Raw genomic sequence first — 26,511 nt, forward strand, 5'->3', positions numbered from 1 at the left:
AGTCTTTTTTTGTCAAATTACATAGCAGTAATTAACTGCCCTAACTGAAGCGTTTTCCTCAAGGTGCCCACATTCCTGTGAGAGCTGTAGGTTGTTGTACCCACACATGCAGGCAGCATCCTTTCATCGTTCTTTATACAAATTGAATACTTCCTCTGTTGATCTTTACAGCTGTTCTCCGAATACCATCTGCAATTAATGAAATATTCCTGTGGCTCATCCATTCCTTCAAAAACCTTTGTCCAAGCTTGTTATGCCTTAGGAGGCTAATGACATTTATTGCACCTTGGCAAATTTTGGCTCAATCCCTCTTCCTGCTACAGGAAAGACAATAGTCTTAAGGGCTTCTGATTTTCCCTTGAAGATAGATGTGGAAACCCAGGACTAGAAGTTACCAGGAGCATCCCTGAGTCCTGTCCTCTGCTTTCACAGAGCTCATGATGACATTTACAATCATACTGATTTCCATTTAAAAATCGATCGATCTGTTAGGCTATTTTACCCTTCCTGCATCTGCCAGGAGGCTGCTCCAGAAACTTTCCTCCCTGGTGCTTCAGGAGGTAATGATAAAGGGTGGGGTGGGCCTTTAGCAGAAGCCACCCACGTCCAAGCAGCACCATCGTTGTGACACAGTGACAGCAAGGCCAGCTCATCCCCCTGCTCCTGCCACCGGAGCTGGTCCACTGCAGCTGCACGGGGCTGCATTGCGCTGATCTGGCACCTGGGAAATCAATAGCAGTCGGGGTGGGAGGAATTACAGCAGTTGCTAGTAATTGTGCAAATGCAAATGTATTACTCCAAAGTCTTCTCTAATGTAAATCCAGTGAGGTCAATGGAGTTAGAGCAAAACTGGCCATTCTGCTTTGTCTGTTATGCTCATTTTTATAATGATGGATAGCAGCTATCAAGAGAAAGGAACTTTCAAACGCCTGGAAATACACTAACCTGGGAAATGAGCCGCAAGGATGCCAGGAATCACTCTTTGTGCAGACGGGTATTCTGCCTAACCACAGCCCTCAACATTGCCAAAAACCTCCACCAGCGTGAACTGCTACAGCTCCATCAGCGCAGCGCTGATTAACAGGAGCAGAGGGCCCTGCCCTTTGGTTAAAACACGACAGCCTTTTATGGAGGAATTCCCGATTTTGGCATGTAACAGCATCTCCCCACATCAAGGCCTTGCTAACCTGCAGCTGCCCTCACCAGGGATTGTGTAAGGTTTTCTGCAGTTTCTTGAGTTTGCTCCTAAAATCTTCTGTTGCTTGTGTAACCTTTCTAAGAGTTACACAAAAGGATTGTTTTCCTTAAGAAATCCTTAACTTATGCACAGATAAACTGAGAGTCTGAAGGTTAATGTTGCTTCATCACTGCTGAAGTGAAATCAAAGATTTAAAAGGCCATTCTGCAGAATGATCTTGCATTTTTAGGGGAAAAAGTAAACTGTTATTGATTATAATAATAAGCTTTTGGAATGTGTTAATGGAATTTTTTTCATTCACCAGACACGATGCTCTCTTTTTTTCCATAACCGTTGCAATTCATCATCGGACAGTTACTCAGAAATGCTGGGTTTTGTTCAGAAAAAAAGACTATTGAAAAACTATTAAAGCATCAAAACATCTGTATAAACTTATGTCAAGATAGGAAGAGCTTTTACAATTAGGTAGGATAAAAACACGACATATGAAGGCTTTTCCTGCCTTCTTATGATCTTTTAATTGGCTCCATTTAACCAGGAAAGACAGCGTGTTACTTCAGTGCCTTTTCCCTTTTGCAATGGTGTCAGAACCATCAGCCAGAGAAGCAAGGTGTCTGAAAACAACTCCAAAGGCTGCTCCATGTAGAAATACCCAGCAGTTTATACAAATTTGGTACATTTGAATGTGTTGTGCAGAAGGATGTCCAGGCATCCTAACCACAAACTGTGTCCAACGTGTGTGTACTTGTGGGTCAGATACCTGCCAAAAGTTGAAGCCTTTAGCAGGATGAGAAGATATTCCTCTCCATCACTGATCTGAAATAGTTTTAGCTTGTATGAAACACAGAATCATAGGACTGGAAAATATCTCCGGCCTTAGGCTGTATCAAAACATTTGTGACAGAGATTTGAATGGACTTAGGTGCAAGTCATGTAAGGTCAAGTTCCCATTTGAGAACCATTTGCATTAGCAGTCCTACCGCCATGGTAATACAGAGGAAGAGACACTAACAATATTTAGCACATGAACATGGACAACAGCTATTTGCTACATCCTCAGGAATAAACGATGAACTCATAACGAAGCTGTGCTTCCAATCCCTCCTCCTTGTGCAGGGTTTTTATAGAGGTTCACACAACATGCCTCACCGGGGAGTGAGATGATTTGAGATCTAGTTTGGATATAGTCAATATGTCAAAGAATACATGATCTGTGTTAGTCAAGTTCACCTGACACAGATAGAATTGCAGCTCCTCATGCATTTTAGTGAATGAGCAGTGCATACCTGTCTGAAAGCCATGTGTGCCTGCACAGCCAGGCACAGGTTCCTCGCTGGAAAATGGTCTCAGCAGAAAATATTCAGCCTTTGCCCCCGTGTGTGGGTAACCTCAGCTTCTTGACAGAAGCAGATGGGAGGTTCATGTGCTGCTATGTTAGAAATGTCTGTCATTCTCCCGTTTCTTCTATGATGTCCTTTATCTTAGGTTATCAGGCGTGCTCTTCTCAATGCCAGTTAAAACGTAGGTGTAAAACACAGAAGGCACGTTCATTTATAACTACACAGACTATAATTATATGTAGTCTAGGGCTTGTTTCCTGAACTAGGAAAGAGGAAAAATGGGTTAGGTGGGTGTGAGTAAAGTAACAAGCAGGAACATGTCTTTTAGAGGTTATGAAACTACCTTGATCTCCCAGTATCAGAAATGCTGGCTAAGAACAAACAAATCAGAAAACTGTGTGCAGGCTGAGAGTTGGGACAAATACAAGAGAATTGGGAACTGACAAGGGAATAGTAACAAGTTTCTGATCCAGCCTGGGAACTTAGCATTGCAAGCAAAAATGGAGGGGAAATATGAGGTCAGCACTACAGCTTATTTGCGGAAAGATAAATGCAATCTTGGGATTACCGGGTGAGGTATTTCAGTGAGAAATGGGGACTTTAATGTCATTGTATGAAGCATCAGTGAGACCTCCTCCCATTTAATACTATAACTACTTTTGGTCATCCATATGCACTTTAAGATTAATTGAAATCAGAGCAGATGGAAGGAAGAGGTCTGAGGTGAATTGAGAGTCATTTAGGAAAGAAGATTGAAAAGCCAGTCCTGTGTAGCTCGGGGGAGGAAAGGAGGCAAGAACCATCTCCATAAAATACTTAAGTAAGGAGTGATGAGCAGCTACTGAAATGAGAGCCAATGCTGGTGCCAGAATATGTGGGAATAAACTGGTGATGGAAATGACATGAAGGTTCCTGACCATCAGGGACATGGACAGTCTGGGAGAATCTCCCAGCAGCATTAACGGGCAGAAAACACAAACTTGTTTTAAGTTGGAGCATAAACAACATTGTGCCTGGCATGGCAGAGAACTGGGCTGTATGATCCAGGCTCCTCCTGTGCTTTTAGTTCTAAATTGCCTAACTGGAATAGAACAGCAGCAAATCAAGGCCTTTGGCCACTTGTTACTGGAGATCTGTGGAATATTTTTGCAGCAGTCGCAATGCCAGCAGCTCCAGTGTCCTGGCTAAACACCAACACATTCCTCTGCTATTTAATTTCCCTCCGTGGTTTCACTTAGTAATGCTGCTCTTTGCTCCCTGCCCCAAAATTGTGGCACAATGCTGCTTTTTTGTGCTTAAAAAATGTTTTCTATTTACTGAATTGCTCTTCAAACTGTAGTATAATTCACTCTAGGGTGTAACTGTGTTGCATTTTAACCTGCACAGAAATAGCATGTGCAAGTGTGGAGAGAGGATGGGAGAAAAAATAGCAATACAAAAATAATCCTTATGACAGCACTGAGCCCAAGTGAGCAATATTACCCTTATTTTACAGTAGGGAATTACTGATTCTTTTCATCTATAAGCAAAAAGAGTTTGAAACCTTTCCCATGAAAACACAATAAGCAGGTGTGGTTTGGGGCTTTGCTATCAGCTGTAGCTTTAAAACAATCTCTGGAAACGTGGTCTTGAACCTTAATTCATGAGCCTTTCAATGAAATCTAAAGTCGAATTCTGGCTTTCTGTCAAAATCAGAGAAAATTAATGACAGTGGCCTAAAGACCCTAATTTGCACTGGCAGGCTAGGATTTTGGAACGGTATGAATATGCCAGGGTGTACATGTCGATGACTGTTAACTTGCATTACCAGTGTTGCAACAGTGCCTGGATCCTCCCAAACAAGAATAATGACACGTCCTATCCCAGATCTGTATCTATGGATGGCAGATATTACGTAGAACAAGGTATCATCATCATCATCATCATCATTATTATTATTATTATTATTATTATTATTTAATTCTTGTAACAATCGCCGGAGCAGCTAAGCTACTCCCACAGCTGCATTAAATATCACAACTAAAATATGCAATCCTTTTGTTATTTCATCTTCTATGAGACAAGTGGACTGTCGTGTTTCAACAGAAGATTTTAAGCACATATTTCTCTGTAAGTATGTTGGAAAATACAGCTCACAAAATGTTCCTTGCCATTCCAGTTTTGCCTATATTCAGTAATGCAGCCGAGTGTACGGATACCTAAAGTAGCTGCAGACAAGCTATCTTGGATCGTGGAGCTGTGCAGGTAGCATGGAGCGAAACACGGACTAATCTGCCCTAAGAGTGGGGTAAATTAGTCTACACAGAGCTCTGCCTTAACAAGTTACTTTAATACTTGGATGGATTTGGGTTAGAGATGGCTTGAGTAGAGCTGACTCTAAGCACAAGCCAAGTAGGCAGATTTTCAAGGGCATTCACTGCCAGGAGAAGAAAGCTGCTGAGATAAGAAACTTTCTGCCTAATTTTGCTGTGCCAGAGCACTGGGAAGGGAAGGGGACAGAGGTGCAGGAGGAAGAGCTATTCCTGCCGGAGCAGCAGGAGCAGCGCTGGCCTCCCATAGCAGCTCCTTCACACCCTGTGGCACAGCCAGGCCACAGCCGCTCCTCCTTGGGATGGGGGGAACTTCAGGTGTGCCCTTGATGAGCTGGGGTGGGCTGCCAGGACAAGGACCTCCTTTTGCAGCAGCAGGTGTACGTGCAGTGGTACCTCACACAGCCTCGTGGAGAAGACTGGGGAGATATGTGCTAGTGGTGGCTGTGAGAGGTTGCACCAGATGCAACCGGCCCTGCTCTCTAGGACAGTTTGTTGCAGAGGAGCTTCACAGGGTGGGGTGAAATTTGGTCTCCTAGATATCCTAGAGCCACCTCCTGGGGATAACGACTGGAATCTTGAACTCAGTCCAAGTGTTGTAGCCAATAGTGCGAAGAAGTGCTGCAGCACTTTCGACCGACAGGACTTTCCTTAGCACTAAAGGCTTTGTGTGCAGACGTATCGCTTTGCTGTCAGGCTGCCAAGTGGTGACAAAAGCACGAATAAGGCCAGGTCACTCACTGCCAGGATGGAAGAGCCTCCTGGCCAACCTGTGAGGAGAGAGCGCTTTCCTCCCTGAGCGGGGCAAGGGCAGTCCTGCACTAGGGGCTGCACTGATCATCACCGGCCACGTTCTCCAGGTGAAGGCGCCAGCCCAAATTTCTGCAGATTTTTCTTCCACTCCTCAGCCTCCCTACCATTTCCCTTGGAGTCCGTTTCAGGCGTCCGCTCCTCATCCATCAACAAATTCAGCCTCATCCGGGCTGCGTCCCTGGCAGCGATACAGCAAAAAGGTGCCACTTCTCAGGGACGAGGTGGCATCGCGGCGCCCAGGGTGCTGTGCGGTGCCACGGCTCTCGCCAACGAGCCCTTCCTTCCCTCCCAGCGCACCACGGAGGGGAGGAGGGCAAACTTTGCCTCCCTGGGGGGCAAGCGACCCGCAGAGAGCGCAGGGGGCTGCAGCGGCGTTAGGGCTTTTACCGAAACAGGCAGCGGGCTGGCTCCGAAGGCTCCAGATGTCTCTCGGCCGCCCGGCGGACGGGGCCCTGACTCCAGGCAGCTGCCTGCCTGCCCCTCCGCCGCCGGCAGCTTCAAGCCGGCAGGGCAGCTCGGGCCAGGAGAGGGAGCCGTGGCCCGCGGACGGCCGCGTAACCCGCCTCCTCGCAGCAGGACCCCGCAAACTGCGAGAGGGACACGGCGGCAGCCTTCCGCCTTACGAACCCGCCCTGCGCTCGCTCGCTCACCGCGATTCCTCCCACCCCGGCTGCTGCCGGTTCCCCGGTGTGACACCACCACCACCACCCACCCGTGCGCGGAGCTCGGGGCCGCGCTGCAACCGGGGGCACCCCCGCGGCGCGGGCGGGGGCGGGTGAACCCTCCCCGTGCGCGTTAGGAGCGCGGCCGGCGGGGAAAGGGGCGGAGCGGAGCCGGGGGGGGGGCGCGGAGCGGGGACGAAGAGGAGGAGGAGGAGGAAGAGGAAGAAGAAGAGGTGGTGGAGGAGGAGAGAGCGGCGCGCGGGACACGGCTGCGCGCGCCCCCCGCGTTCTCAGGTGAGCCACGGCGCGCGGGGGTGGGAGGGGTACACGCGTGTTTCTGTAGGCGCGGCCCCGGGGCGGGGGGGGGTCCGGCCCGCCCCGGTCCTGAACTTCCCCGCACTCGGAGGGAAAGTTTCTGGCGGAGGCGGCGGTTTCCAGCCGCGGCGGTGCGCGGGGTGAGGCGGGCGGCGGCGGCAGCAGCAGCAGCAGCAGCCTCCGCTCGTCGGCCGGTGGGGAAAAAGGAAAGAAAGAAGGAAAGAAAGAAGAACCGCTCGGGAGAGCCCGAGGAGCCTTCGCGGCCCCCGGCCCGGAGACGCCTCTGCCCGGTGAGAGCGAACGTGCGCGGCCGCGTCCAGCGCCGCCGGGCCGGGGTTAACGGGAGCGAGGGACGGAGGAGGCGAGCGGGCGCTGGGGCGCCTGTGCTGCTGCCGGGGCCCCTGTGCTGCTGCCGGGGCCGGGGGGACCCCGCCGCTGTCCCTCGGCAAAGGACGCAGCCGGTGGGAAGGCAAGCCCGAGGCGAGCTGCAGGACCGCAGACGCGTGTCTCCGCCGCTTCTGCCGCCGCGCTGGCCGTGCCGCCGGTACCCGAAATGCAGAGTGGTTTGCTTAAATTCCCTCCTTTGGGCCGGGGAAATTTGGATATTCCTAGGTAGAGCGCTACATGCACTGACAAATGCAACTTTAATTTTCATCCGCATTGCAAATGCGTGAGCCTCTGATACCTGTTCCCTTCTGCTGTCAAACAGATCTTTGAAATGGAAGGGGGGAGAGGAAGGGGTCAGACTTAAGCTGCAGCAGAAAAATGAAGTGGAAGAGACGTGTCCAAGAAAACAGCCTGAAAGTGATTAGATGCTAGCAGCAAGATGCCTTTTGCTGTGTGTTTGTTGAGGACAGCTGCCCCTTATGTGAAGCATTTTGGGGGGGTACCTGGATGGAAACTAGACGGTGGGAATGCTTTCCTGAAAAGGAAGCCATCGAGGCTCCAGTGCTTCAGGTGGCCCTTTTCTGTGACAGTGTCACTTCCCTTCATTACAGTGGCAGTGCTTGTTCCTGAGCCTGGGCTGGCTTCTCGGAGTGTGTCTGTACGGTGCTTGGCACAACGGGATCCTGATCTCAGGGCCTTAGGATGTTACTGTAAACTGGATTATAAATACACTGTCACACACACACACTCCTTCTTTCCATCCTAGCCTCTGCTTTGTGAATAGCTGGTTGTAACGCTTGGATAAAATTCTGTTTTTCTGTACAGATCTTATTTTCTTATAAAGTGATGGCTTTTGTTCCGTGCAATTAGTTTTGTTATCCTAGGAAAGGCTTTTTACTTCTGGATTTGGGAGATTGCAGCAAGCTCCTTATGTTTTTTTAAAAAATTATTTGCTATATAATTAAAAAGTACTATTTTCCTGACACTCCATTTTTAACTGTGGCCCCTCGTGGGTAAGCAGAACTGTCACTGAACTTATACTTCCATACACAGAAGGATTGTGGGGTGTTATTTATTAACTGTGCTGTGGAGAGTCCCTATCTCATAACTTAGAGGGTCATTTATAACGGGTTGCGTTTGGCAGCTCTGGGAGATTTACTTGCTTTCTTATGTTCCTTGCAGGAAAAGCCTCTCCTCTTTGCATGGAGAGCATCACTCCAGCCCGAGGGCTTTCTGGTGGGAGGGCTCAGTGCTGGGAAGGGTCCTGCTTTCTGCTCCCATTGCCTGCCTGGCTGTGGTGAGCAGGGAAGGACAAGTGGAGAAGATTAAGCTCTTGAAGTAGGTGCAGGGTTGTTCTTGTCACTGGGAACACCTTCTCTGTAGGAGCGGTTAAGGATGTAGAATAACATGGAATGTGGAGAGTAAGGCTGTGAGGGCGTGGGGCGGTGAAAGTGTGCAGGGCGCTGAAATAATCAGGAAACATTAAGCTGGGAAGGTGGGAGATGCTGCATGGAGGTGAAGCAGAGAGCTGTGGGGTGAGGGGTTAAGTTTCTAACACAGTACCTCTGTGCAAGGCAGAGGACAGGTTTACACGCACGCAGCCCTGTGACTTTCTTTCCATGTCTCTGGATGTAGCTTGAGTTCAAAGTGTCTACGTATTACATAGAAAGAGCTGTGCTTGCTCAAGTCTGCCCACGCATGGTCCCTCCAGAGTCTGTGAAGGAAAGCTTGTGTCTGAACACCTCGGGGCTCTCTCCTTCCAGACCTCTGGAAGGGGGTCTGCTCAGGTATCCTGCATCTGAGCATTAGCTAGTGTGCAGTGGGGATGAGTACTGCACCGGTCCGGGCTTGAGCAGGTTCATACCCTGGGTCAGGTAGTGCTACCCCAAAGTGCCTCGCAGGAACACATGGGTAAGAGAGACTTCGGAGGGTTGGGAGAGCAGTGTGGCAGGAGGTTGGATAGTGCCTGGATACGTGGAGGGATGGGGAATGCCTCCTTGCCAGCCTTGGTGCTATAATTTTATGCTCTGAAATATGCATATAGGAAGGAGGAGGCAGAGAGAGCTTGTTCCAGCTTTATTCCTTCAATACCTGCATGTGCCAGATGCCAGCACCAGGGAAGAAGCATTTCATTCCTTCAGAACAAGAGGCCAGATCTGTTCTTTTATTCCTTCTCACTTATGTCAGGATTTTTATGTTGGCTATTTTGACAGGCATATGATTCATATTCCTTTCCCCATCTGTCCTGGGTCTTCCAGTGTTGTCAAATGTCCTCCCATTTCAGCAAGACTCTGACTTGCAAAAAATTGCCACAAACGTAACCCTTGCAGCTGGCGGTGTGGGAGAGGAGGTGTCCCAGCTTGGTTCTCAGAGCATGGGTTGCCTTAGCAAGGTGGACAGTTTGGAAGATTATAATCAGCATGTGAATGCGTTCAGGTATCTGTGAGCATCCATGCTGTCCGGTCTTTCTTTTCATCATACTGTAATGGGGAATGCTTTGGGAGTAAAAATAGATATATGGAAAAGCCTATATAAGCTGAAATCTGTGAACAGCTCCACGTTATCTGGGAACTGAAACACTTTCTACAGTGGAGCTCACAGTTCAGACCTTGCCTGCTCTCCTCCTTCCTCCCCTGCCTTTCTCTTGACACAGCTCATGGATTTCTCAGCTCCCATAAGCAGAGCCAAGAGCCATCTCCTCTGTGCTGCCAGGCTGATGCAGCCCAGCCGGTAGCATCTCTGTACCCGGTGGGTGAGAGCTGGTGCTCCTTCGGCTGCGCAAGGTGGGCCAGATGCAGGGGCAGAAGGAAGGCAAAGCTGGCTGTCGTGTTTGCCACGCTTGAGCTGACCCCCTCTCTCGCACCAGCTCTGCAGCCTGGGTGCAGCTCAGGGGCTCACGTGCAGGTGGGTTTCTTTCCCTCCAAGGTTTGTAACTGCTTTGTTCTGCTCTGCCATCAGCAAAATGTATGGCTGAGATTTGGTCACTGCTAAACTGGAACAAAACAGCTGCTTCTTTTGGGAGGTATTTTAGGATTTCTCCCCACCCCAATGTTTTTGCAGAGCAGAAGGCTAATCTCGCGTTTCTCAGCCGCAGTGTTTTTACGTGTAGGGCTTTGGCATGCAACTGAGCCACATGTATGCTCGGAGAGACTGCAAAAAGGAAACTGATTTGGGGAAATTAGTTCAAATGGTGCTTGTGCTTTTGGGAATTTAGATCTTAGCCCGCACACTTGCTACCTTCAGCCTCAGAGGTCTCAGTGAGACACATGCACAGATCATGATATTCATAATTTCAGAGTCTTATTTGACAGAAAATAGAATACAGGAGCATGAATGTACAAGCATACATATTTTGTTATAGGGTTCCTTAAAAATAGTTTCTGGTAAAAGAGGATTTCTACTATGAGCAAAGAATCGTATCTTTAGTCAGTCCTTTGTTAATTTAGCTACTCTCAGTTTCATCAAGTGGGGGCTATATCCCCAGGAATTCCTCTGACACAGGTTTCCCCTGAGTTGGCATGATTATCCAATTACAATTTAAAGAAAATTACAGCAAGGATAACTGGCTAAAGATAGAAGTCTCTGAGAGTGTTAGGGAAAGAGAAGGAAAGAGTGTGAGAGAGCAGGAGCTTCATTTTGTCGTTTGAGTAAAAATGAGGAGAATTATACCGGTCCTTAACTTTTTCAGTGACTGGAGTCAAGGTCCCTGGTGTTGGGTTTGGACCTTCTTGCTTTCCTTCTTACTCTCCTTCTACTTCTCTCTCTTTTGTTATGTGCCGACTCCATATTTATATGAAAAAGTTATGCTGATTCTTACGGAGTCTTTTTAGATTTACATGTGTTAACAAAAAGGGACCGTTAATTTAAAAGCTCTGTTTGGGGCAGAGAATAAGAGATTGCCATGAATCCTGGGCTGAATCAGGGGATTGGTAGGTGGCTCCTTCTCCTGGGAACACCAGGGAGGTGCCAGAGAGCCATTACCTCGGCAATCCCACCCAGAGCAGGGTCATCAAGAGCTACCAGCTCTTCCCAGCTCTCTCTAGGTGACCACAGAAGAAGACCGTATTATCATGCCTGGAAGGAGAACTGGATGGTCATGCGCTCCCATCCCATGTCCATCATGGGTATTGGGATCCCTGAGCTGGCATAGGGGAGTGCCCAGTTGATTCAGAAGCATTTGAGACTGCCATCAAGGCGGTTTAGTCTTCTTTATTGCTAACAGCTCTCTTAGGCATGGCTGGGCAAGCTTTACTATTTAATCCTTACAGCTTTGGATCTGGCCTTCCGCTTCAGCCAGCGTGGCCGTGGTCAGTGGGTTGTCTGGGCGCAAGCTGGGAGCTCTGCGTTGCAGCCTGGAAGTACCACGGCAGAAGGCTGGTTCTTGGCTTCACAGGGAGCTCCTCGGACGGGTTTGATGTGCGACTGGAGGGCAAAGGTACAACATGAATCGTGCGCTCACACAAATACTTAAGAAGCCTCTTCAGTTTTGCTAAGCTGAGGTGTTATCAGAATTAGAAGAGGACTTTAAAAAAAGGAAAAAAACAAAAAGAGAAAGTAAGTTTTAATACCTCTCTGTCTCTTTAACTAGAAAAGCTGCTGTGTGTTGTGGTGTTTTTGGGTTTGTTGTTTTGATTTTTTTTTTTTCTCTCCTGGTGTTGCTTAATCCCTTGCGTGACTGAAAGAAAGTGTAATGAAATATCTTGACTGTCTTAGGCCTGATCCTGTCCACTCGTAGGCATGTGATATTTTCAGATGTTCAGAGGATGATTCTTATATATTCGACCAACTTGTGTGTAAAAGCTTGCAAAACTGTGACCTAAATGTTTATCCTTAGTGCTGACAGGATGCTGTGGAGCTGTTTAACGATATATTTATAACAATTATGCTTCTTGGCGAGAAAGACATGATGTTTTCTTCTCAGAGGGATTATTTGCTTTTTTTTGCCTTTTGCTGCCTGTGATTTGTGGTTATAGTTGCCTTTCTTTATCATCTTACCTTTTGTCCTAGATGTAAATAAAGAGCTAATTACAGTTAATCTCAGTGCAAGGGAATGAAATTTTTAAAGAGTGAAAAATAACTCCCATCTGTTAGATTTGCAGTAGCGTTTTGGGGTTTGCCTTCTACTCGGAAGGAAGCCAAAACTTATCTTGCTCAATTTAAAGTTTTCCTTGCAATATTTAAACTGGATTTTTAATCATTTAAAAACCAAACAGAAATGGAAATAGCTTTTCGAATTATGTTTGGCCATGCTCTTAACATGCTGGTTGCTAAAATGTGAACAGCTCTGTCATGTTCCTACTGAAATGAGTTGAAATCCCACTACCAGATTCTATAGGAACAGGTTTGAAACCTTATTCTGGAAAAGCATCTATTTTTCATAGTAGTGTATTGCATTTATGTGTTTCCTGCCTTCTGGGACTCCATGTGCCCAGCCAACCAGCCCCAAAATGACTTGTTCCAAGGGAACTGCTGCTTAAGTAGTTACTATTTAAGACAGGCTCAGAACCCAAGTTTTGCGTGGTGGGTATGTGGTACATTTAGCCCCATCAGCTCCAGTGACTGCTGAGCTCAGGGAATTAATCTATACTTTGCACTCATATGTTATCTTTCATCTCGGCATCTCTAAGCACTTTAGAGACATTAAGATGCACAGCTGTGGTGTGAGGTGGGGAGAGGCTGTTGTAAGTGTGGCTGGGGAAACAGAGGCACAGATTTCAGAAGCCCCTACTAATGCACTCAGTTCAGGGGACAGCCATCTATAAGCTCTCTGATGCCTGATTATCAGGGAGGCACTACAATTTTTCATGCACTACAGTTGGTGATTGATGCCTCTGTAGGTTTCATGTAGATTAAGCAGAAACTCATATTGCTACCCTAAACTAGTAAACTGTTTTAAAATCTTCCACCTTAGAGACTTACGGGAGCATAGTAAATGGCAGTGGCAGGAGCCCAAATTTCTAGTTATTATTTTCTGAGGTTAGCCCTAGAGCAAAAAGCAAATCTCACAAGGAACCAAAAGTAAAACCACCTCACCTCTACACCACCATAGTAACATCTAGGGCCACCATAGTAACATCAGCCATCTGTTGATTCAAAGCTCCAGGATCTGTAGAAAATACTTATTCTGACAGTAAGAGCCGTACAAATTCACTCTAATACAAATAATTGGATTTGTTCCGTTGAGAAATAGCTACCTCCCCCTTCTTCCTTCAAGCACAGACACCTCCCAGCCCTTGTTTATAAGGAGGAATCTGGATAATGTGAGGGGGATGTATGTGTTGCTGCCCAGCGTGGTAACGTTGGCAGGCTGTGAAGGGCTTGTAGGGCACCCAACCTCTTTGAATGAGCACAGATGTGCTGCTGGATCCTAAAATGTGTTGCTCTAGCTAATTGTGCTGGTTGCAGTTGAGCCAGACAGGGCTCGTGTTGGGGTGACTGAAGGACGTAGCAAAACTCAGGCTCCACTGGATTAACATCCCCATGGACTGGGTTGTCTTTCCCCCCTCATCCATTCTCCTGTAAAAATAGCCACAGCCCCAGTGCATTTACCTTTCTCCACCTTCCCTGTTCTGTCTCACGTTGCTATGTGGGCTTTAGGTAGACTTTAATTCTGGCTCCTTGGGAGGCTGCACACACACAGACACCCCTGAACCAAGGCCACGGAGAGGTGGGAATGCTTTTCTCCAGGCTTACTGTGTCCTCCTCTTCTCCCACTGCACAGGGAAGCTGCATTTTCGCATTTCAGCCCTGCTGAATAGCCCTGGGTTGTGGCTACCCAGGAAGGCAATGTTTTCCCCTTTCTAAGCTTCCCCCCACCTTGTCTGCCAGGTGCAATGACTCTGTAATTGTTGACAAGAAGTTTCAAAGAGCAAGAGGGGAAACAACCCAACTTTCCAAAGATGCTCAGTGATTGCTTCCTCTCAATGCAAAGAGGTGAGGCAGCCCAGGGCTAGGGTCAGTGCAGATTTGAGAATATGAAGGCATCCGCTTCCTGGCATTGAAAGTGCTCGGAACAGAAAATTTTGGAGACTTTTCAGATTTTTGGCCCTTTGCAGCAGGGTTTTAACACATAGCGGTATTTCCTCCTGTCACTGCTCCTTGTAGCCTTTGGAAATGTCAGCAGTGCATATATTGCCTTTTGTTTGTCATTCAGCTGGAGAAATGAATTCATTGCCCTCATGAGATCAATCATATTCTCCCCAAATAATTAATATTGATGACAATCACAGCACACTGCTTGCTGCCTGCGGCTCCTTCCCAGCCTTCCCACTGTGTAGGTGCTGTGGGTCACAGAGCAGACCTTCTCGTAGGAGGCTCCTGGACTTGAAAATTCAGGGTGCCATTGTTAGAAGATTGAATTTAGAGCTGCACTGATGGGGTCAGTGCAGGCAGAGCCTGAGCAAGTTCCCTGTGAGGGTGCAACCTAATATTTACAGAAGGAAATGTTAGAGACATGGGGAGCAAATGCGATGCATGTGACATGGGAAGGATTGTCTTGTTCAGTTTCTCTTTTCCTCCTTTTTTCTGTCCGTACCCAGCTTTTTCTAGTCCCCTTTGCAGAGCGCAACTGTACTGTGCTGACCAGGAAGGGGCAGGCACGTGGAAGAAAGTTGCTCTGATGATAGTCACCAGGAGGACCGAGTGGATGGGTTGGGAACATGGAGGCCCATGGGAGGGCTGGAAGGACCTCTGGAGAACTGCTTGTAAGTGGGGTGTTGTCCTGGGGGAGGTAGGTGACTCCCGGGCTTTCAGTGCCTTTGCTGTTCCTTTTTCTATTGCTTTAAATTTTGCTGTGGATTGATGTGTAAAGCACACTTACAGAGCAGCTTGTTTGAGCTGAAGGAGGGGGAATGAAGCATCTTCGTGTCTTATTCTTGTTTGCTTTTTCTTATAAGGCTAAATGCGATTAAATTAACGTGATTAATAGAAGTGCCAAGTGTGGAAACACTGTGTGGCCCAAACTTGAAAAAGAAAAACTCAGCTGGCTTGCTTTTACCCTTGAATATGTTGCTCATCCCAGGATACCTGGAGTCACTTGAGGGAATCCTTCTCTTATGTCACCGCAGGGCGAGTTGGAGATCAGGTCTTCGCCACTGGCAGCAGCATGGGTAAACCTGCCAGCGGTGCTGGAGACATTGCAGTCTGCCTGGGGATTTTGTGGCAATGGTACAGTAAAAGAGACGCTTGGAAAGGGGAGTGAAATGCAGTGATGTTGTGCTCGAGCACGGTGGTGCTTGGAGGCTTTTTGCTTGCTGTGTCCCTCTCTGGGGGAACAAGAAGGGGAAGATGTTGGCTGAATATGGAGCAGCCGTCCTGGGAATCTGGTCTGCAAGCACTGAGGGCTGTAAGGGGAGGAGGTGAAGTGAAAGAGCAGGTATGTAGCTGGCAGCAAGGACTTGAACTTAAGAAACTCTTGGAGAATTTTTTGAGACTGAGAGCCTATTACAGCCAGTGCTCAGCAGGGCTGGGTGCAGCTCCTGTTGTGGCAGTGGGGGCGTGCAGTGGGGCTGCAGAGCACTGGCTGTGCCAGGCTGGGCTTGCGAGGAAAACACCTCTCCTGGGAAAGCTGCTCTGGGGTTCAAGAGTGCCAGGCCAGTCCTGTGGAAGGGACTAAACCCAGCTGATAAGCCTGCTCGAGTCTGCATCGTATTCTCTGGCCTTAGAGACTTGGGCTGAGCTAGCTTGGAGTTGCTGCTGTGCAATCTGTTGCACAATGTGGATGTGCTGCTATATCCACAAGGACGTTGGAATAACCTCTTAGAGAGGGCAGTGGAGTTGCTTACATCTAAAAGCCATTAAAAAGGTCAGGAGGCAGAATGTGTAAATTAAATGCTTGTTCTCAGATGTCTCCAGGTGCTCCATGACAGCTAATCAGAACTATTCCAGCAAGGGAGGAATCTCACCCTGGATTCCTTAAGTGTCCTCAGGTCTCTGAGCCATGTTGGTTGCGGATTTCTTTTTTTCTGTGCAGAGATTAGTTTGTCAGTTTATTTTCCAGTAGCGCAATACGTGGGTATTTCTCAGAGCTCTCCTTTCACTGTAACATCGTTGTCCAAAATAGAAGCATTGTGTCTGGCTTCATGGAAGGTCTCAGCTCTCTTTGAAGCTCTGTTGGAAGCTTTTCATTCCCTGGCTATTCAGACTTAAAAAATAGACTATCTTGGCTGGATACCTTTTGCTTGAGCACAGAAGTGCTCTTGTAGATTGGTGTTTGAACTGCTCGGTGGCCAGAGTGTGCGCATTGGTAATCCGTGCTGTTTGATTTCATAGCTGTGGCTCAACCTGCCCCTCTTCAGCCCACTCCACAGATCTCTCGGTGATAGTCCCAGCTGTTTATTTGTATTGTCCAGGTGTGCATATATTTTGGAGAGGTGACGGATATTGAGCTAGTTTATTTTAAATGTATGAAATACAGTGTGCTCTGCCTGCTAAACAGCTGCCAGTGTATAATCAGCGGCACCCTGGGCTCCAGCAGAGCAGTGTGCAAGATCTGTAGCATTTCTGCTTTGCCAAGCCCTGAGAGGACCCCAGGAGAACTGAAAAGGAAAGGAGGGGATACTGACTTTCTTCAGATGTATTTTCAAGCCCCTCACACTTCTCTCCACATGTCTAGATTGCACTTTTTTCCTTTTCTCTTGAGAGGGGGAAAAACAGCTTCTTCCTCTGAATTCTCATTATTAGCGTTAAATCTGTCGAGCCAAAAGGACGCCAGGAGATGGTATCTAAATGCCAATAGCAGATCACAAATTCCCTGCCTGGCAATCGCTTCGATGTCCCAAACATTGGCACCGGCAGAGGCAAATCTTGCACTACCAAGGAAGCTCCCAGAAATGACTGGCTGTTAATGAACGCCTCCCTGCTTTTCCCCGAGCCTCTGAGCCCGAGGTGGGGCTGCTGCCTGCTCTGCCCGCGGGAGCTCTTGGTGCTCTTTGAAGGTCAGCCTTGCTCCGGCAGTTTGTGCTGCTGTCTTGAAGGAGAAGTAGCTTGGGATCACCTCCTGGGGTGATCCCAGAGTGACACGGTGTGGAATTTGTTCATCCCCATGTTGGGGATTCAGTAAAAAGTAATTACTAAAAAGCCAGCAGACTGCAGCCCTTGGCCTGGATGTGCAGCGCGGGAGGCCAGGGAAGGGCAGCAGTGGGTGACAGGCAAATGGAGCCACCTCAGATGCCTGGTGTCATGTCCTCAGCTGGCAAAGAGCTGGCTGAGCCACTGACCGAGAAGACTGTTTCCAGATTTTCTTGGGGTTTTTTTGTTTGTTTAGGGGAGTGGCTTGTTTGTTTTTCCCTCTTTCTTCTGGGTTCTCGTAGACTGGGTGTAAAGCTGTGTGTGAGCACTGTAGCTCCCCAGTGCCAGGAACCAGTGCTCCCAGGTCCTGTGTGATGGTGGCCAGCTCTAGCCAAGGAAGACAGAAGATGCTTTGTGCTAGCAACAGGGGAGACCTCTCACCAAGGCAGCTTTCTGTATGACTCCCATCATTCCCCCCCCCGCTCCCCCCGCAAGAGCAAGTGTTTAATATTTGCTGTGATTCTGGCTAGTGACAAAGTTTGTCTGCTCAAATCTAAATGTTTCCTTTGGTTCTGATGATATAAATTGCTTTTATAATAGAAACATTTCAGAACAAAAATCCTTTCAGCCCGCTCTGTGGTCAGGCATGCGATAGCCTGGTAAGTGCAGCTACCCTGGCAAAAGTGGAACTTCAGCATCGATCTCGTAGGCCCCTGCCTTGGACGTGTCACCATTAGATGTGCTGATTGGGTCACGCTTACGGCTCCCGCGATATCCCTGATTGCGGGCCAGGCTTCAGCCCTGGCTGTTTCCTGCTGAAATATGCCTGGCTGTTAGGGAGCTGCTGCCAAGGCAAATTGGGCTCCCTGCCCTTAGGAGAGATGCGAATGTTTTTCCGAGGATAGCGCTGGGGGCCCTTTGTTGGTCAGAGTGCCTGGGTTTGAAGTGGTGAGCGTGGTGTAGCGTGCGTGAGAGCAGGAGAAGCGTTCTGAGCTGCTTATGGAGTTCATCATCAAACTGCTGCTGGTTTTCTCCCCATTCTGTTCCTGGAAGCTGTCTGGGAAGGAAAATTTTAATGAACATGCTAATTCCTCCTGGGGAGAAAAGGCTGGACATCCGAAACCCGTCGCCTGTCTTTCTACCCATGACTCCAGAGATTTCAGCGTGACATTACGTTGCTCGGCAGGGCTTTCTGCAGGACTGGGCAGCTCGCTGCAGGAGTGGCTCTGGTTTGGGCACGGGTACGAGTAGAAATGCTGATGCCGTAGCAAAGGGTGGTGCCGTGCGGTGCCCAAATGGCCCCCGGAGGACAGGCAGGGTCAGAGAGATGCTGCGCAAAGCCCGGCTAAGTGGCACCAAGATGGTTTATGCTACAGTAATTCCCCCCTTTGTCTGATTTACTCCTGCACATACTGAAAAGTGAAAGTGTTTCCTGGAGCGCTGAAGGGCCTTTTCCCACTTTCCATTAGTGTTTTTGCTATTGCTTTTCTGCAGCTGCTTTTGCAGGCTGCCCTTTGTCTGCCTTTTGGATTCTTTGAATTTACTTGGACTGTACATCTATTTTCTACATAAGAAAACCCAGCAAACTCATCAAGCAGCCTTCTCCAGTGCTGCTGCATGATGATGCAGGGCTCATGGGCCCACAGTGATGTGGGAGCAGAGGACCTGTGCCCCTCTCCTGAGTGCCAGCCTCGTTCTGCAGCCCGTCAGCCTTCAACCCCAAGTCCACATGGCATTAGAAGCAAAGCATTTCCTAAGCTAGCCCACCCTGGTTTTTGCGAGCCTTCCTGTGTTTGCATCTCTTTTCCTGGGGCCAGTCCTGCACTTTTGAATGCTTTTGACTCAAAGGGGCTTGGGACAGAATTACAGAAAGAAAATAATATGTAAAACCTGCTCTGGCCGGTGTTATTTTTTTTCCTCTTTCTGAAACTGCCTTATTTTAAATGCTCTTTCAGCCAGAGCACTTAGTGGCAAGGTTTTGAAGGGCGCTTTTGTTCTGTGTGCCGTAGTGTGACTTCTCAGCGAAAAGCAGAAAACCTGTCAGCTCTCCCTAGGTGACTGTGGTTAGGAGGGACAAAGGCATTTTCTTGGAAAATGCAGCATTGTTCTATAGAATTGGTACAGTGTCTTTGAGAATAGGTGTACAGTAGTTACTTTGAGTGCAGCTTTCTTCGTTAATTATTTGACGTCTGTCTTGGGTTTTATAATCATTTGGAAAGCGCGTAGCCTTTGCGGGGTCCATTCTGCTGAAGGCAGGAGGGAATGATTCCTTCCCTAGGTTTGTTTGGGAAGGGTGTTTTATCAAAAGGTATTTTATATGAAAATACTCGTGTTTTTTCTGACATAAAGGCCACTTCTTGCCAGTATCAAATGAAAAAAACCTTTCCACCACCTCCGCTTTTAAGGACCGGAGACGCTTCCACGACTGTGTTTCCCCCCACCCTGCTTTTCTTTGCTCCCCAGTAGACAGAATGTGAAAGTTTGAGGAAGAAAATACTCAGGAATGAAAAGGAAACAATTTCTGATTTGAAACAAAATGAACGTTTCAAGTTCCTTAAAAAAAATTCCAGCAACAGCATTGATGGATCGTTTTCCCCAGCTGCTCTATGAGTTATTATTATTAGAATGTTAATTTATGGAGACATTAAGAACACCTCAGCGTATATTGGTCTCGTGAGAAGTTCCTGGAGCGCTGAGGATGTATCAGAACTCTACAGCCTTCTTCTGGCTGCTCTGATTGCCTGCTTTCTAGCTGTGGTGTGATTTCTGAACTGGTATGCTCTTCTGCTTGCTGATTTTATTCCTGGCTCCCTTTATTTTATTTGCTTGTGTACTAGAGGCGAGGTCTGTGTCCTTTTTGGGTGGACACAGTTAGGTGAACCCCTCCGCTGCAGGCTGGTGTTTGCACTCTCTGACCTCTGGCTCCTTTGGTTGCAGCCAGAGATGCTGGTGTTTCACTGCAGTGATACCGAATTGTGCAACAAGTTAATCAGACACCACTCGAATTGCATCATATGTAGGCAAAATGGCAACATACTTTCTGATGTCAGGAAGCAAAGAAGCAGGTTGCTGGAAAAGGCTGAGAAAACTCTTGGTTCCTGGCAAGACCGGAGTGGGTTGTAGTCCTGTGGTGTCAGATTCTTACGGCATTGCAAAACCCACCCTCTCTCTGCAACTGAATGGATGCAATGCTTTTTTCCTGGTGTCACTGCAGAATCATGTTATCCTCCCTGGGGACAAATGATGACACTGTGTGACCACAGGACTGCTGAGGGAAGACCTTTCTCTTTGGGGTATATCGCAGATTTCAGGCCTTTTAAAGCAAAGCATCACAATGCTAGCAGCACTAGTATACAAGAATTGGCCCCTGCACTGTGTTAGTAGTACAAACCATCAGATCCTGTGGCATTAATTGGTTTGGTTTTTTTTTTTTTTTTAATAATTACGTGCCACAGGAATGGACCTGGACTGCAGAAGCCATCCTGCCCTACAGTCCCCTGTGTCGTCTTCATTGTGTGCGCGAGCTTTCCGTTTCTTTACCAAAGGGGGAGAATCCTCTTGTTTCATCTCAGCTAGCAAATGCTGGCATAGTCGGGGCATCCAGGAGTTTGCGACAGCTCCCCTTGACCAGCCCTTGACTCTGTGCCTGTGCCTTCCACGGCCACTTGTATTTTGTATAGTGTGAGAGCAGCCAGGGCTGTGGTCAACTGAGTCCCATTCCCATAATGGAGAAATTGCTGTAATCTGACAGGCTCCGTGTCCATCTGTCTCCACTGATAAGATCTCTGGAGAGCCTGGAATGAACCAGAAGTAAATCACACTGTGTAGGGCTTCTGATTTTAGAGCTGGGTGGAGCAAGGAACAAGAATTTTCCTACTAGCAGGCAGAGCATTGGAAATCTTAGATACCTTGCTCGTGGGAACAGAGACCTGGTGGCTCTTTGAGACAGTTGAAAGGAGCATGTTCCTATGAGCATAGTTAATGGATGTAAATATTAGCTTGCTGCAGAGTTCATGTATCACTGAGTGAAATGTAGTAGTTTATTTTGGCCTGGGGCCACGTAAATGGCCTTGCTCTAAACGAGAGAAACTCATCCAAAGTCAGTAGTTGTTCCTGCTTGCTTCAGGGCTGAATTCAGTCTGATTTGTGCAAAATGCAGGAGAGAATCACTGGAAAATAAGGGTGTGTTAGGACACGCTGTGCATTTATCTAGTGACAAATGGAGAGGGAACCATGAGGGATCTTTATTATGAGAATGATCCCCCCCCACTGTTTACACTTTCTCTCTTCCACCATCTGAATTCCCAAAAGTTCCTAAATTCCTACCTATCGTGGTTTAACCCCAGCCGGCAGCTAAGCCCCACACAGCTGCTCGCTCACTCCGCCCCGATGGGATGGGGGAGAAAATTGGAAGAGTAAAAGTGAGAAAACTCGTGGGTTGAGATAAAGACAGTTTCATAGGTAAAGCAAAAGCCGCACACGCAAGCAAAGCAAACCAAGGAATTAATTCAGCACTTCCCATGGGCAGGCAGGTGTTCAGCCATCTCCAGGAAAGCAGGGCTCCATCACCCGGAATGGTTACTCGGGAAGACAAACGCCATCACTCTGAACGTCCTCCCCCTGCCTCCTTCTTCCCCCAGCTTTATATGCTGAACATGACGTCCTATGGTCTGGACTGTCCCTTGGGTCAGTCGGGGTCAGCTGTCCCGGCTGTGTCCCCTCCCAACTCCTTGTGCCCCCCCAGCCTGCTCGCTGGTGGGGTGGGGTGAGAAGCAGAAAAGGCCTCGGCTCTGTGTGAGCACTGCTCAGCAATAACGAAAACATCCCTGCGTTATCAACACTGCTTTCAGCACAGATCCAAAATATAGCCTCGTACTAGCTACTATGAAGAAAATTAACTCTATCCCAGCCAAAACAAGCACACTGCCAAAAGTGCAGCATGTTGGTTCTCTCTGTCCTATCTGATGGCATAAAGATGTTTTATCTTTCTTCAGCATTTCCAGAGGGCAGAAGTACTTAATTTTGTTCCCTCTCTACAGAGTCTTATTAAGTGACACTGGGAGCTGGTTGTAGATGGCAATAGAGAAGGGTTTGAGTAGCAGCTGGCATTTCAGTTTGAATGAAGGAGGTAGGGGATGACCAGCCCTCTCAGCTGGACCCCAGGGAAGAAAACTCACTTTCTTCCCGGCTTCTTGCCCATTTCTGAAGGTCTTATGGCTTCCGAGGCAGTCTGTAGCCCTTTGCATGGACTGTGCAGGGAAGAGCAGGCTGGCTCCGGATTTCCTTTGTCTCTTCGAGATGAGCCCGGCAGAGGGAAAGCATTGTACAAAGGCTTTTCAGATGCACGCATTGAAAAGGAAGGATTCAATATCCGCTGCTGGATTTTGAGTAGTACAGTTCGTGCATCCCATTCTTGTTACTCTGCAGTCTGTGCAATCTCAGGTGCTCTCTGCTTATGCTTGAAGCCCTTCTGTGTAATGCATATATTATGGACAGGAGTATGAGGGACATGTTTAAGGGAGCTCTGTGGCTTCTCTCCCTGCCCTTTTAGCCCACCCTGATGGAGCAGATTTCCTGTCATCTCATGACCGCGCTCCTGACAGTATCACCATGCTCATTACCGCATCTGCCCAGTGGAGCTGAGATGCTTTGATGAAGTTCAGCCTTTTAACCATCTCTTCTCCCTTTGTGATCTGACAGCACCCAGGAATATCGAATGCAACCTTCGCCCCATTAATGAGAGCACCCAGTATATGTCAGCTTTTGTGACTACCAGCTTATAAATTGCATCCTGGAAAACCTAGAAACACAGGGAAATTTAATTCCAGTGAGGGAACAGCTCCGAGAGCTGAATGCCAGGTACTGGAGCAGGCGGCAAGTGAAAGTCTGGCCGTGTACATTTATCTCAAATTACAGGAAATTGTGCTCTGTAGCAGGAACGGGGAAGTCTGGGGTTGGTTTTTGCCTATCAGTGCTGCTTTGAAAGTATAAAACTTTGTTCAGGTAATTTCTGAAAAGAGTACAAACCTGGCACTTGTTTACTCTTGTAAGGTGGCCATTCCAAGGAGGGTTTGACTGGAAAGAGCTGGTGGAGCCTTGACCTGCCTGCAGGAATGGGGTGAAGCACAGGACTCTGGCAGCCGGCCTCTTTGCAGGTCACCAGCAGCACACCTTGCAAATTCGGACTGCACCGGCGTGGTTGTCATGCCGAACTGTCAGATGCACGTTCAGTGCAAATGTGCTTCAGTTGCTGCTTGCCATCACGAATGCTCTCTGCGCTCGTCCTTAGAAATGAGCGAATGAGGCACTGGCAAAGGACCTTGGTGTTTTGGGAGTCAAAGCTTGGGATTTCTAGCCTGCAAGCATCTACCTCACTCCTTGTGCTCACGGATATAGACTATTCCAGTGACTTAAGTCAATGAGCTGGGCTGTCCTTTTCTGAGCCATCACCTCCCAGGCTTGGAGAGCTCACACAGCTGCCCGCAGGCAGAACAACGCTGCCATACAGATGCTGTTCTTAAGGAATCTTAATGAAATAAAAAAAGAACAAACGAGAATTAAAGGATCACTGGTGGGTGGAGGAATAAACACATACACTCAGAGTTAAAAAATTGTCTGCAGTGATGAAAATAGCGTAAAGTAACCAGAACCTCTGTGTGTGCTTTGTCTCAGCAGGATGAAGATGGTCGGTGCGCTGCTGGTTACGCTCTGGCTGTGCATGGTCACCCTTGGCAGTGGCTCGGGTAAGGATGTGGCCTGTGATGGGTCTGCCCACTTACCGCGGGAAGAGCTGATCTGGGGCTGGAGAAAGAAAACTGGCCGCAGTGATTTTTAAGCATTTAGAGTATTCCTGGATGAAATGGTCGTGTGCAAAATACTTTAGCAAAACGCATGAACACTATGTTAGTTCTGTGTGGGTATTGTGTAATGCTCACGTATAGAGGCTACAAGCACGGTGTAAATGGGTGCGTTAGCAAATAGCAATAAGCACCACCTCAACCTAAAAGTGCTTTGCAAATTCAGGCTGCCCACTTGGTCAGTTTTGTTATTCCCCTTCTGTGAGAGGCAAAACCAGGGCTCGGCACACAGTGCTGACTTGTCACGGAGTTGTAAGCAGGACCTGGGCTTGAACCTGAGCTCTGCTGTTCCCGGCTGGATCCAGAGGGGATTTAGATTCCGACTCTCAGATTCTGACTCATGCCTCAGCGATGCAAGGGGAGAGGGGAACTTCTTGAGTAAGAGGAGCTCTCTCTCATACCCGTCTCACTGAGTCACTTTCCTGGCAGGAAATATGTTGTCATGCTCACAGCTCCTCTGGCACACGTTCAGCCCAGCTCTTGTGAAGAGGCAGATTGTGTGCGTCTCGGCTCCGGACTTCCTATTTGGGGGTGGAAGGAGACAGCATGATTTGCAGGAGGCGAGTGGAAAGGGGGAGGAAGGAAAGAACAGGCGCTGGCTTTATAGGGGGAAATGTTCAGAAATAAGGGCTGTGCAGGGGATTGACTAGTACCCCAATGAGCCCTTGCCCCTCTGCAGCGATGGCAGACGAGCAGTTATAATACCGTGAGGAGATAAACAGCTCTTGTATCATTATCTTTTGGACCATGCTGAATTATCGGGGCCAGATTCGCAATACGCGCTTCAGCAAGGTTCATCTCGGTGCAGGGCTCATCGCGGAGGCTGAAGGCTGGGGGCTTTTCTCCTCGGGTTGCCCGAGGGCTGCAGGCATTCACAGTAGGCTGTAGTCTTCAGTAGGGGATGTCTCAGCCTGGCTAACAGGGGTCTGGTGGAAGTGGTGAGCAATGGGGAAACAACAAAGGAGAAAGAATATACGGCCCAGGTCCCCTTGGCTAAGACCTAGGTAGTAGAAGTGCCTGGGGAAGGAGGGACCCAGCAATGCAGACCGCCGCTGCTTGCTGGGAAAATCCCCGCTTTGCGTGTTCTTCTGGACGTGCTGTTCTGCTCTCCACCAACGCAATATCCTCCTCCTGCTGAGGCAGCATTACAACACCCCACGTGCAGTCATCCTGGGCTTTTTCAGAAATGGGAGGTAGGTGCAGTTGAATCAGGATTGCCCAGGAAATGTTAGAGCAACTCTAGAAGCTGGGACTGTCAGCTGGGAGCAGTCAAATGAGCACCCTGGCGTTTGGGTCACACAGGCTTGTGCCAATTGATCTGGCAGAACCCTCTGTGCATTTCTGTGAGGTATTTAGTGCTCTTTAAATATTCCTCCTTTAGCAGAGGTTTTCTGTACAGGATGGTTAGAGCCCTTGTAAAGTGCTGCAAGAACATAAGTGTCAAAGGGTGATACATGGGACACGTGATCGGTTAAAATAGATTTCTTCTGCAAATCCACCGTAGTGTATGCAATTAATTTTCTGCAGGTCCATGGGTGACGGACCCACTTTTCAGTTCAGAGCTCCCTTTTTGTTCCATGGACATCATAAACCACTTTGGGCTGTCAAAACGTCTTTTGTTATTCATGATGGGCTTGGATGGCTGTTTGTAATTGGATGGAGGGGCAGCCGTCTGTGCAGCCCTCTGTTACACTGCGGGGTTTCCTGGGACTGGCACCAAAAGGGAACTGGAGCTCATTTCACCCTTGCAAAGTCATAAATACAGAGCAGTGTGGGAGACCGGACATGCTCTGATAATGTTACAGCATTTGGGCTTGCTTTTTCTTCTTGGAGCGGGGAGCGTAGGTGGGGGGAGCAGAGCAGAGGTTATCCGGAGCGAACGCAGAAGGGCTGTGCACAGTCTGCAGCTGCCCCAGTGGTCTCCTAACACCAGGCGAGGCCATGGGGATGGGTAGCTCTCACTAGGCAACCTGGCTCGTGGGATATTGAAGATGTGTAACTTGGTAGGGATTTATCATTTCAGCTGGATCTTTTTCTGTGCTTTGCTATAATAGTCATGTAACGCTGTATTGTCAGGACCAGCTCTCTCTCCAGCCCAGGCTGGCAGGGGGCTGGGGAAGACTGGAGGCAGGGGCAGGAGTCCTGTTGTGGTTTGCTGCCACTTTTCCTGCCTGCCTCTGCAGTCCTTCCCAGGGAAGCAGTGTGGTCAGCAACATTGACTGGGGACTGCCCAAGCCAGGGGTACCGGCTCTGCTGAGTCCCGAGCTCTCTGAGCTTACAGAGGGGATGAGGAGCCAACACTTACTAAATTTCAGCTATAAAACCCCAGCACTGCTTCGGCTATAATGCAGACAGCCTTTCTATCCAGTTCAGCCAGTACGGCTGACAGTCTCCCTGGCAGTGTGTCAGAAAGCTTCAGCATTGTACTTCACCCTAACTCTTACTGGAGAGACAAATCTGCAAACTATTTCCCCCCCCAAATTTTGCCAACAGCACTGTGGCTCTAAACATCTGTTCTTCGGGCTCTGCTGTTTCTGCTGTGTATGAAGGCTGGTGCTGCAATAAAATCATTTGCTGAAAGGGAGCCGCAAGCTGAAAGAGGAAAGAAATGTGATCTGAGTA

The 26,511-nt window shown here is 48.3% G+C and overlaps 1 protein-coding gene across 9 annotated transcripts in view; it reads left to right on the top strand.

Moving 5' to 3' along the window:
- Positions 1-6,358: 6,358 nt before the first annotated feature.
- Positions 6,359-26,511, top strand: part of LOC115347332 (interleukin 1 receptor accessory protein) — a 50,120-nt gene continuing 29,967 nt past the window's right edge. For 3 of the 9 annotated variants that reach the window (XM_030028592.1, XM_030028598.1, XM_030028600.2), the window contains exons 1-2: positions 14,678-14,727; positions 23,705-23,775. In XM_030028592.1, coding sequence (XP_029884452.1) covers positions 14,693-14,727; positions 23,705-23,775 — 106 coding nt within the window. In that variant the 5' untranslated portion in view covers positions 14,678-14,692. Of the gene's footprint in view, positions 6,617-6,669; positions 6,940-14,677; positions 14,728-23,704; positions 23,776-26,511 lie in introns of those variants that run through there. The other 6 variants (XM_030028595.2, XM_030028599.2, XM_030028597.2 and 3 more) reach the window with 6 other exon arrangements.

Source organism: Aquila chrysaetos, chromosome 10 (assembly GCF_900496995.4).
Source record: "Aquila chrysaetos chrysaetos chromosome 10, bAquChr1.4, whole genome shotgun sequence".
Taxonomy (NCBI): Eukaryota; Metazoa; Chordata; class Aves; order Accipitriformes; family Accipitridae; genus Aquila; species Aquila chrysaetos.